The following is a 13,261-nucleotide window of genomic DNA, read 5'->3' as shown; positions in this document are numbered from 1 at the left end:
GTATACTTCTAACAACTTGATGGGGAGTGGTATTTTACCCACAGTCTGAGAGTAAAGACAAGCTGCCTTTCAGTAGGCATGGCAAAATCTGCCTTTCAATGTGTTTGGTTTGAGGATGAGAGATGGCAAGATGTGGCCGCCTCCAGTCCATGAAAATTTGCGTACTGTGTATAACATGCTATGGTTTATTGCCCTTATGGTTAGGATACTATTTCTCCGTATTTTCACAATTCATCAATACACGTATTGAATTTTTTTTAATTGTAATTTTCTTTAAGTCGTCTTTTCTTGAGATAGAGGAACAGAATAAACTGAAACAATTGAAACAGTGAAACAAAAGCTCACAGTTAGTTCTTTAAAAGTCATGTAATTTGTGTTTCCTGAATGCTTATTATAATGTTAATAATGCTCATAATTATAAAGTCATTGATTCTTAAGTGCTTGAGTTCTATGAAAACACGAGAAAGATTACATTAGTCTCACAGAGCAAAAAGTCGTTCAGGAAAAGATCATTCTGCATCCTCTTTTAAGATGGTAGTGATGAGGTTCCTTGTATTTTCATAATTCTTTGGGTATTATTTTATTCTAACAATTATGTATATTAAAACACATTAATATTTCTAGCTACCATATTAATTAAAACAAATTTTCTACTCCCAACGTATTTAAGTGGTGTCCAAAAGTAAGTAGTATACTGTTCATAAATACCTAATAATTGGCAATAATATCCTCATTTTCAAAAAGCATAATCTGGTACTGCAAAGTATACTGGAAGAAGTGATATATGTTTTCATTGAATAGACATATTAAGTGATTTTCAGAGATCTTTCACAGCATATCTTACATTCCTTTTTGGTATTCAAAGTCTTTCCTGCTTGAAATTTCAGCAGAAGTGATCTTATTCACACAGAGAAAGATTTGATCTACTGAGTCATGTGCTTTGATTTGCAGCTTGGTAGTCCCAGTCAACTGAGAGTCGGAGGAAGCTCTGTTCAGTTTCTAAAGTTTAAAAAAAAAAGTCTGCATGAAGTTTTGATTAAATATTTTTGGAGAAAAGTGGGCAAAATTAATAGATGACATTCAGTTTTAAATATATGCAGGAAAGCTGATTTCATCGTGAATAAAAAATGCAGCATTTTTTCTTGTTTCAGTATTTCAAAAACTTTATGCAGTTTTATACTCTGTGATGAGTGTATATCACTTTAAAACAAAGTCTGTTTCTTGAGTTGTTTGAGAAGTACCAAGAATATTCAATCATCAGAAGCAAAATTAATTAAAAATTATTCTTTTTGATATTGTATTGTGCATGCCTTTTTATGAACATAAATTTGAGGTTACTTGAGTATTTTAATTATTTTGTTTACGTTTTCTTACCTTCAGAACCGACATACATAACAATAGGTCCGCCCACCTGCGAGATTTTGGTGAACTGCACTTTGACTGAAAAAGACTGTATCTATAGCTTCAAACTGGACCAAAATGGTTGCCGCATTTGTCAGTGCAAAACTAGTGAGTATGCAAAAATACAGAGGCTTCTATCTTTTATTTTAAGATGTATGTGAAAATGCTAGTATGCTTGTTTTTTCCATTCATAACGTTGGTTACGCATTGTATTAGTATGCTTGTGCTTTATAGTTGTTCTTCTTTAAAGGATAGGTTTCCAATTTCTGACATGGCTCATTTGCTTGCTTAAAATGTGTTTGGAGGAAAACATAAAACGTCTGACTTCAGGTAGAAATTAACACCTGCATAGAAAAGGTAATAATTTGGAACTTTGTTCATTCAGACTTTGAGAAGTCAGACTTCCACATTTCATTTTCCTCTCTGTATGTAGAGAGTTTAAGAGCATCTAGGTTTGCACTTCAAAAATTCCTGTTGCTAAACAGCATATTTTCAACATAGCTATGCTTAGGTTTTGAGGATAAATGTTTGAAAATTACATGCCTAGGGGTGTGTTCGTATATATACAAACATATCCATATATATATATTATATAATATGTTATTATATTTGTATTTTTAAAATATATAGATATAATACTTTAGTTAGGATTTATGCAGGTTTTAACATGTATTTCTTCCCCAAGGAAAATCATTGTACCTTATGAGAATTTTGTGTGTATCAGCAAAGCAGGAAAAACATATTTTCTGTATGTTTCCTTAAGAATTTGATGTTTACAGATGAAATATAAAGCAAAGTCAGGTTGGTTGTTGGAATTGACCAACAAAGGACACCTGTTGTAATACTGGTCTCAGCTGCAGGATGCATCACTCTGGCTGCCAGCCCAGCCAAGGAGCGGGCTTAAACCCTCTCTGTAACTTTATTGTGGTTCTGCAGCTTCCTTGTAGCCTCTAAGGCTTTCACAACTAAAGTCGTATTCTATTCCTCCTCTTCTGATTTCAGTCTGCCTGTTCTCAGCCACTTTCTAAACCAACATGACTGTTTTAGTGGTCCCCAGAAGAAATGGTCAAAATAAAACTCTTAACTGGTAACTGGCACAAACTGATGTTGTAGGATTGGATCGGTGTTTTGCTTAAGGAGTAAGAGAAGGGTTTGTCCTGGCTTTTTTAACTTTTTTTTTTTTTTCCTGGGGAAATGTGCTTTTTTTAATTTCCGTAAGGCAAACGACAAGGACATCCTAACAACTAAATGTATGGCAGGCAATAACGTCATTATTGTAATATAGAAATAATACTGTTGATTGCAAGTTATATTCATGGCAAGGGCGACTTTCCATAGCTTGCATCCAAGCTATTGTATACTTACTTTGCTTAGTTCTTCCTAAGGACAAAATTAGAAATGTTAAGATCTGCCTTTAAGATTGCAGTTTGATTTTCCTTCTCTTTTTAATGTTGTTAAATTGATTGGGAAGTTTGACACAAAAAAGAAGATGGACATACTCAGCAAATGTCATCATCTATGCCTGCGCATGCAGTCCTCCCCACCAGTTTGATGCACAGAGTACCCATCACTCCAAAGGATCATTTCTTTTCTCCTAGATTACCAGATTGTACGTGTACATATACCACATCCCAGGAAGTCTCTGTTCTTGCTTGGAGTGTTCCTTATTAAATAGTGCTTAAGAACCTATTCGAGGGTATTTTTCTCTTGCCAGATTTGCTTGAAATTATTTTCATTTTGCAGTAGCAAACTACCTGGAGCAAGCTTAATAATATAATTTGTCTGTCATCTTTTTTTTTCAGTTATATAACTTAAATAGTAGATTGCTTAAATCTCCTCAGTCATTCAGAGAGGGGATACCTTTATTTTTCTAAAGAAGTGAAGAAAAATAACAGATTGGAAGTCACTGTCACTCGGTGGTTATCCATCAAAATGACAGAATTTTTCTGTCAAGTAATGTCTCTACCTTGCAAGCCTCTGGACGAATGAGTGAGTGAGCACCGAGAAAAAAAGGAGTTTTAGGTCAAATGTGCTGAAAACGTACTGTGCTAGTTCTCTTCCTTTTGAGATCCTACATACTTCCATCTCCAAACCAGTTTAGTTGCATCTCAGCTCTCTTAAGTATGAGAGAATGTGTATTCTCTTTCGCTTGTGTAGACACATGTGGACTTCTGGGAACATCACTGTCTTAATACTGCACCTACTTGTTTCTTGCTGGTCAAAGCTGCTCAACTGAGTCAGATTTAAAGTGCCTGAGTAAAGGAGGCCCACATGCCTCTATTACCATTTGAATCCATCATAACCTAATTCTACTATTCTCTTTCCAATAAAGTTTTCTCTTTTGCTGGTTTCTTAGATATCTCTGCTGAAGATTTGTTATATTTAATCTATTTCAGCCAAACTAAAAGCAAAATGACAAAGTGGAAGAACATAGAGTAAAGCTGTAAATTGTTCATCGTTACTACCATCATTTACATTCCTCTCGCCAGAAATCAGTACAACGGGTGTATTTGAAAAAAATTATCTAAGTACGATATCATGAAACTTAGTTGGTGCTTTATTGTCTCCAGCTTGACTCAAGAAAGAAGCAAATCGTCACATTTCTAGAATACAATTTTAATAGTAGTAGTTTACTTTATGCTTTATTCTTCCTGTTTTTGCAGTGAACGCAAAGACATGCTGTAACAACACGCAGTGAAAACATTCACGCTGTAAAGTAAAATAAGAAAAAAAAAAAAAAGAGAGGCAGACCACAGTTGTAAGAGGATTACACCTCTGCCAGTAATGTCACCCAGTGCTGGTGATTAAAGCGTATTTGGTGCTCTGCTGGCCTCAGCATACATCCTTCATGAACAGTACATGTTTGAGGGCTTTTTTGTTGCTTATTCTAGATTTGAAGCATATATTAGCAAGATAGCTTTGCATGAGAAAAGCACTACCACTGAGCAAAGAGTGATCACAGATAGATGGGGGGTGGGGGGTGGGGGGGGGAGTTCCAGTGAGTAGAGACAGAACCATGAATGGTGAGGGAGAAAGAAGGAACATACTGACCCAGAATGTTTAGAAGCCCAGGCAGCACTGCATGAGGATAAAAGGAAAAAATAAAACCCACAATGTAGGAAGAACTGCTGCAAAATACCACGAATAAAACTAAAACAGAAGGGAAAACATGAAATGCATTACAAAAAAAAAAAAATTATATATATATATATATAAGATGATACAAGAACAAGAAACAAGTTGAAAACAGTAAATAAGCAAAAAATTGTTACTTGTAGGATGCAGCCATTTCTGTTGTGTTTGGAGTGTCTAAGCCTTTTCTTTCATAGGGAGAACAGGAGTGGATTAAAGTCTTTAGGCGGAGTACCTTAGGGGAATGAAACGAGATCAGTGGTCGGCTACTTGTGAGGCAGAACTCCTGTTGCTCCAAAGAGGACTAGCAGGCACATTGTATAATGCCTGCTGATTGTAGTAACACAGGATTTAAAATCTGAAAGTTGCTGCCAGATACCAAATCATTCTTCAGTGAGAGTCTGCAGTGAGGGCCAGTACTTTATTTGACCTTGTCTATTCCCTGTATTATATTCACAGAAAAGAAAAACCTCTCCTGCAACAGAGCCTATGGCATTTTACCCCAAATGAACGTGAAGTACTGTTCAGGGTATGACTGTGAGCATGTATGACTTTAGTATTTTCTAACCTTTCAAATCTTACTAAAATTGAATGAAATTAGAACATTGCTGTCAATTTTAAAAATTGTTTGCGTCATTTAGGAGGCTTACCTTTGCAGTCACAAGATGCAACTGCCATGCAATTTCATTAATTCCAGACTGCTTTTGGAGAGGCGCGATTGTAGAAGGCTGAGATGGGTCGTTTTCCCTGCAAATCATAATGCATCATCATCCCCTTTGTGTTGTGGCCTCTTCTGTCTGTCAAGGCAGACCATGAAATCACTGCTCAAAAATCAGAAATCTTGGTATATTATGTGTTTGCACAGTTCTCTAGACATAAACTCACCTGTTTCCCTCAAACACATTCTGTATAGATACAGAAGTATTTTTGGAAGAGCATTGATACCATTTCCTTAAATCAGAAGAAAATGTATTCTACCATGGAGGAAAAAAGGAACTACTATTGTTCACTCTATAGTAGCAGACATCTGCAGCATGGACTTAAATATTCTGGCAAGTCACACCATCTCCCTTTATACCTGATGAAGCGGAGTGGAATTCTAGCATGAAATTTGGGGTTGGCAGTGTGGGACTTGGTCTAGTTGTGTAGATGTTGGAAGGTTTGAGAAAAGTTAAGTAGGTGCATCTACAGGCTGTGTATAAATACCAGCGGTTAAGGCTCTGGAAAAGTGTACGGAGTGATGATGGCAAAAAGCCTGAGAAAAACTTTACAGGGACTACAATGGGAGAATACATCTCAGCTCCTCTTTTCTGTGTGTTAATCATCCACTAGTTAGTTTGGGATGGGTTATCCTAATGTTTTGTAACTCTTCCTACCCAAAATTTAAATATTTAATTCCTTTACTCCTGTAAATAATCTATACTGAGGGATGTGTTCTGAGCACTTCACACCTCCCTCAGTGTTAATTTTGTTTGTTTAAACTAACATATTTTATCTTTACTTTGATATCAAACTAAGGTGGGGCAAATAGTCATACACACTAATTGTGCAAAATGTACACTTCAGTGTAAAATCCCTGGAAATAGCAAAGGAAAAAATAAAGTAACACTTCTCTATTTTAGTAACAATTATCTCCCATTGTTACCTTGACTTACTCCATGGGGAAAAAAGACTGTAAAAAGAAAGACAATCCAGGAAGTCTCCTTTAGAGCAAAGAGAGCACATCTTCGATTTTTGAGTAATTTTGTAGACCTGGCAGAAGGAGGATGTTTTATTATCCTTCTGCAGCAATGTGAAACGGAATAGCTATTACATATTAGACCTCAGTTAGTGAAGTACAGGCACTGAAAACTGGGGATGAAACATGTTTCTTAAAAATTTAAAGCTTAGATCAGAAAAAAGTACATACTCGAACACTAAGTACACATGTGGAAGATAGCGGAAGTGGTCCCTGAAGAGGGTGGAATTATGATGAACTACTCTTGCCAAATAAATATTATCTGTCTTCTCACCAGAATAAAAGTCTTTGGCAGGGATCTCTGAAGATTACAATGTAATTGTTTTGGTAATGGTTACAATGTAAATGCAGTAGAAGCAGATAAGAACTTCACTTGACTTGTGGAAAAACAAAACAAAACCAATATGCTGCTAGAAGGTTTGTGGAAGCTTGATCATTTTCCAGTAATTCCACCTTTGAGATACCACTGCTACAAAATCCATTTTCATGAAGTCGTCATGTGTTGTATGTGAATCCTAGAGTTGTTTAGAGCAAGTATCCAAGTGGGTAATTTGCCTCAACGGACTCATGAGATTATTTTTTTAAACAAGGTTTTCTAGCATCACAGTGCCCAGTCCCTTCATTTTTATCCAGCTATTGTGAATCGTGAGTTAATTCTAACAAAAGGAGGGAGGGTTAGTGTGGATCTGTGGAGGCAATATATTCAGAGAATTCCAGTTACTGATAAGTAACCTAGTTTTCTCCTTCATAAATTTGCCTCCCCAGATCCCCACCCCTGAAGATTAACCAGCAGTAGCAATCCACACCGAGAGGACGGCTGAGGAGTGCTTAATTATAAAGGTACTGTGAAACAGTTCTCCTGATATGATCTAGCCTCAGCATCAAGAAAATAATGGTGGTAAAGGTATGTAGCTAGCTTTGTGTAGCCACGCTACAAATTTTCAAAAAATGGACACCAGCCTAAGCCAAGTTGAAATACTGACATAATTCCTGTCAAGTATCTCTTAATATTCTCTGTCAGTCATTTTTTTATCTGTGAATTAGAGGATTGAAGACAAAGTATTTCAACAGGCTATGCATCTCTAGAATGCATTTTCAAAAGTTTTTTGACTAATATGACTTTCAGTCTTTACAGTACAATTATCAATGTGTCCATATGTAAAATAATAAATTGGAGAAAAATAAATATCCCAGTTTTAAGAGCTTAGAGGTTTTTATATGCCATATATATGCTAGAAGAAGGAAATTGAGAAATCATTTTTTAACTAAGTGTTAGCCAAAATTGCGATCAAGCTGTTCGATTTTCAAACAGAAGACCTTTATCAGACCTAAAAATGCAATTCATGGAATTCAATTATGTTTACTTTTTGGTTTGATTTTTTGAGCAATATTTTGTAACAGTCCAAATACTCATAGGTTCATGTGAGGTGAGGACGTGAGCACTCTGAAATCAGGAATAAATCATGCATCTGATGGCTTGAATTCAGGTCAACGAATTCCTTTTGAGATCATTGCCTCTGAGATACCGTACCTGAGAAGGAGGGATTGCGTTGTATCTGAAGTATCCGACTGCTGAGTGAATCCTCACAAATACAAAGATTGCTACATTGCATATCCTGGGACAGAATTTTGTTGTCATCTCATTTGCAGGGTGGGCCCCGGACTATAGTAGGTCATGTTGATACATCAGCTGCTCTTAGGTGCTGATTTTTGTACATATCTATCTTTCCTTTAGCAGCCAGCGACTCAGTCTTAAAAACGAGGGTCAATGTTAGTGTCGAGTATGAGATACTTGGTGTAACACCACAGAGTTTGTGTGCAGTGTGCTGTGTAGAGCCTCACCGTATCTTGGTAATCATCTGTTCTTAAGACAAGACTTTCTTCTTCATCCCCCATATCCCAGACAGATTCCCCTTAAACAGTATCATGCTCTTCTGCAACTCTAGTGTTTATTTTATTATAGTCTGTGTCTATGTAGCTGTTTGTGAGTGGGCGAAGAAAAGGGGAGAAAGAAATCACTATATTTAAAAGGAATTTATAGGCAATGGTGACCAGGCTTAAAAACCTTGGTGCAAATGTTTGTTTGTTTGTTAATAATTCACAAATGTTTTTTGGAAGACCAATTCAGCTTCAACTATTCTTTCCCTTTCTACTTGTTTGTTGGGGTTTTTTTCCAACAGCATCTTACTACATTGATCCAAATGAATCCAATCATTTGAAGTTCCCATATCGCAGTCAGCAATGTGTTAAACTGTTGCAAACCACAGAATGAAGTATTTGCTAGAACTACAGTTCTCAGAGGGGTCAAAGTCTGTAAGTAATAGCTTTTGCCACTGTAGTGAGGTCTAGTGAAGAGAGCAACTAGAAATATGGACCTGTTAGTAACTGACTTTGTTGCTGCTTTTACAGTCAAGGTTGCGCTTGGAAAACAAAACTGCATGGTCTTGTGTGGGCTGGAGTCACTGCAATGAGTGTTTAGTGTATGTTTGTCCTCAAGTGACTGTGTTCCTAGCAGGAGTGTATGTTAATAATGTCATTGGTTGAGGACAAACTCTTGCCTTTCCATGATTATTGTCCTAGCCTTCTGCTGTTGAAATCCTTCCAGAATTTTACATGGTATTTCAACTAATGTCTGTCCTCACACGAAAAAGCGAATTATTTGTGGTAATAATACAGTTCTATTGGCCTGCGACATTCAGAAACACATTCCTCCTTTTCCAAAGTCATATTACATCAGTATCATTCTGAGATCAGCTATCATCCTGCGCCTGAACTCTCAGCTTGTAGCAGAAATTCATGTTTTATTCCCTATGGGCAGCACGCAAATGTATATGTTTTCAATATTGAGTATCACCCCACTATTATTATTTTGTCCCCCTAATACCTCCTGTTACCTTGTGGGGGGGAGCAATTGTTTTCTGTGTTGATGTTACCTCATTTCATGTTTCAGAAGAAAAATTAATGAACATATTTCTACTTCTCACACAGAAAACTACTCTCCAGCCAGGTATTTCCCTAAGCAGCACAATGAGAGACATCTTCCTTTTAACTGGTTTCTTATTATTTTTTTCCTGGTTTAGAGTTCTATCTCCTACCTAACAGTTAGTTTAGCTCCCTAGGTGATGTCATTACAACTAATCAGTTAGAGAAGAAAAGGTGGCTCATACTATGTAATCAGAAGCTTGATCCTATTTTGTTAGAGGTGCAGTGAAATGCAGGTGCGTAATGCAGCTTGCTCAAACTCTGAAAGGTAGTTTTCCTTCTCCATTAGCTTTTAAAATGTTTCCTATACTCTCAGGTTACTCCTGATATACTTTTGAAGCAGTTATTAGCCCAGTTAGGGCTGGATCTCTTTCCTGCAAATACATTCTGTTATTTGGGATTCGGGTTCCTTGTGAAATTTATCTAAGCAGAGGTGGAAAAAGCCCTCAAACAACTAACCTCCTAACATTTCATCAGTTCATTGCAGTTGACTATCATGAACTAATTCTCTTTATTCTTTAGCATTTGTCACTTGAAATGCAAAACCTTAGCAGAAAATCTGCTTTTAGTTATCCTTTCATAATTAATTTGTGATTATTTTATTAATGATGAAGTTAAAGTTATAGCTAAGGCTATAGAAATATTGTCAGGATGAAAATTGCATACGCTGTATTTGAGTCACATTTGAATCTTTAGGCTTGCAACTTTTTCCCTTTTCTCTCTCTGAGAGCTACACTGTGCTTTGTAAAACTGATGGTTCACTCTGTTTTCTGAAAAAAATACTGGGTTTAAAATGCTGGACTAGGGTTTTCAGCAGGCCTCAGCAGAGAGACGTGAACTGTGTATGTACCAGATGGTACTTCAGTTTGAGACCACCTCTGTCATGTTTTTAATAATGTTTCAGTAGGAGAAATTTAGATGGTTAGAGGTAAAGTCAGAAAGCGGACTGGAATTAATCATAGAGAAATTTTTTTCAACAACTATTCAAAATCTATTTCCACAACTGGTAATGTCGTAGTATCAGAAATTTAAGTACAACAACATGTTAGTTTTAGTAACAACCATCTTCTCTGTAGGCATGATTTTTAGCTCTTATTAGAAAGACTTGTCAGCAGAAGTCTGTGGAGATTATTCTGATTTTCTCTTATAGCAGTGATATAACTCTAGTTCAGGTGTGAACAGTGAGCTGTATTGACTTCAGCAAACCTTCCCTGTACATTTGACATCACTAGAATTTTGGTGATATTTTGTATGGTCTTTGGTGTCCGTTCCTGAGAGGCAACAGTGGTTAGTCAGCTATCCATCCTAAGGCTCTGAAGAGTTTTTCTTCCTTGGCTATTTAGAAAGTGAAAATTCTTTTGAGGATAACTTGCTATGCAAAGGATTAAGCAAGGAAGATACTGCCTTGAGACTGGATCTTCTGGTTCGTATATCAGCTGGCTATTTGAGTTTTAAATATATTCAACATCATAAGCTACTTGGGATGACGCACTGACTTCCAGCTTGTATAGCACTTTTAGACACCTTGACTCTTTTAATAAAGTATATTAACTTTATACATAAAGAAATAGTTTTGCATCACTGAAAAGCAGTTTCTCTAACTGAATCAAAGCAGAAGAGAAGACTGAAAACAAAACCATATTTGGCTGTGGATTGTAAGGAATCATTATTTTGCCGTCTTCTTTAACTTCATGCTCAAAGCCGGGTGTTGCATTTTGATAGCTCTCCTTAACACATAATCTGGAGACAGGTAAGATAAAGATACATGCCAACTAAAAATATGTTCTTCTTTTTTCTATTTTTGTAGATTTTTTTTTATTTTATTTCGACCTCTTCCTTTCACTGTTTTAAGATGTGTATTTGTTTCTCCCATGCCTTTGCATTTGTACCCTCTTGTTTCTTGACCGGGCTTTCACGAGCCTGATGTTTATGGTCAGCCACCTAAATACTTCATCTCTGTGACAAAGTATGCTTCAGGAAATGAATGGTTCAGATCGATCCAACCTGTGCGATTCTGTAATTATTCACTCATCAGTTCTGAGCACCTGCAGGAGATACCATAACTTGCATCCTATCAAAGGTCACAACTGAATTTAATTCTTTTTGGAGATATTCCAACGTAGGTGTACTTTTCCATACATTCCTTATAAAGTTTAAGTCTAACTTTAAAAATTATGACTACTGTATGAAGACATGCATAATGAAAGTTTTAGTTAATTTTATTATCACTATATTGCTGCCAGGGAATAATTGTCTACAAACATCCTAGTGTAAAAGCTCATAAATTAAAGACAAATTCTCATTATTTTAACTTGCTTTAAGGAAAGTCTTTGTGTTACACCTACATCACTGTTTACCAGAGAAGACTATCAGGATTTCCTCTGCATTATAATGTTCGGCATTAGTGGCTATGTTTTAAAAAGATAGAGTACTCTTCATAGATCAACCTGAACCTTTCAAGAACTTGTAAGACTGCATGAAGATCTTTGTATGTGTGTTTCTCTCTGAGTAAAGAAGAACCTGAGATACGGGTTACCATTGCTGTGCAAAGGTTAGATCTGACTGCGAGTAAATGCTTAAATCTTGTGGCATTGGTACTCTGCTGACAGAGAACCTCTAGAGGATGTGGAAGGGTCTGGCATTTCTTTTTCTGTATACTGAATGACAAAAGAACCTGCACCCTTTTGGCTTCAGACACCAAATTTACATAAAAGTGGCAAGGTGGGAGAAACAAACCTGATGATCTTCATACCACTGAAAATGAGAACTGCTGTTTGGGATAATAAGGCTTTGATGTTGCATTGCACTTGTATGCCCAAATTCCACCACAGAAGTAGGTGGCGAATTGGCCAGTTTTCTCTGAGGCTTCAGTTTCACTCTGAGGTACTAAGAAACGTGCCGCCTTCACCAAATGAGCATGAACCTGGTAGAATAGATACGGGAACGCTTAGCTTAGCCAATCTGGTTAACTCTATACATTGCAGTCTTAAATGCAACCTCACAAGAACAGGCAGAAGAGAAAGCATTTCAGTGAAGCAAAGAATCCTTCTGTGGTCTGCCTTCAATACATTACCTGGTTAGAGACGTGAAGATTAACTTAATTTCAGACCCACAGAAGTAGTGTAAGGAACAGAGAATGTGCTGATCTTTGGAAAAACCCTGTGCCTAAATGTTCATACACCTAAAGGAAAGTGATCTTCAGAGCTCAGATGAGGAGCACATCTGGAGGAGCGCTCTTCAGCTGCCCTCAGTATAACCAGTACTTTGTAGTGGTGTGAATGTTTCAACTGGGGATCAGCCATCCTTTAATTATCACTCTGAAAGTCGGCCCTTTGGATATCACCCATTACATTCTTCCGTTGAAGAGTCCCAATTCTATTTCCCTTTTCCTATTTTGATCTTATTTTGGCTATTATAATAAAGGCCATTTGTGTCGTGTGTGTGCCCCCCCCCCATGTTTTGTATCCCTAGAGTAACAGAAATCATAATTTTCTGTGTCCTCTCACCTCTGCAACTGATAAATGAATTTTGTATCCCAGAGTATGTTAAGAGTGGTCTTTGTGGCACCTTCTTTCAAGAAGAACAAAAAGAAACTGGTCATTCTCGAAATAGTAAATTCCAATGAGAGGGAATGTAATGACCGTTATTTATCTCTGTACTGGAGAAACTGAGATGCCAGGGACTCAGCATCCCCTTCATGCCACAAGATGCTGATAAAAAAATGGTAGTGGACTTCAAGGACTTCAAGAGACAGGTCTTTTAGTCTAGCATCTCTAAGCTTAGATCATATATTTGGGTATTACAGGTCATATTTTTTAAAAGTACCTGCTTAATCACCAAAGAGTTGACAGCAAAGAGCATAAAGAATAAAAGTTGTGAATATATCCTAACCTTTCAGTTCTATTTTAAATAAGTAGAGGAGAAATAAAGGTGCTGTATATTCAACAGAAACTTATTAAATCCATATAATGGGTTGAAAGTACACGTTATTTTAACTGTTCTCTAAAA

General features: G+C 36.7%; 1 protein-coding gene across 2 annotated transcripts in view; it reads left to right on the top strand.

The window, feature by feature from the left end:
- Positions 1–13,261, top strand: part of CRIM1 (cysteine rich transmembrane BMP regulator 1) — a 188,149-nt gene that overhangs the window by 146,903 nt on the left and 27,985 nt on the right. For both annotated transcript variants that reach the window (XM_056357301.1, XM_056357302.1), the window contains one exon: positions 1,381–1,509. In XM_056357301.1, coding sequence (XP_056213276.1) covers positions 1,381–1,509 — 129 coding nt within the window. The remainder of the gene's footprint in view (positions 1–1,380; positions 1,510–13,261) is intronic.

This window comes from Falco biarmicus, chromosome 12 (genome assembly GCF_023638135.1).
Source record: "Falco biarmicus isolate bFalBia1 chromosome 12, bFalBia1.pri, whole genome shotgun sequence".
Classification (NCBI taxonomy): domain Eukaryota; kingdom Metazoa; phylum Chordata; class Aves; order Falconiformes; family Falconidae; genus Falco; species Falco biarmicus.
This window is presented reverse-complemented; position numbering and strand designations above follow the sequence as displayed.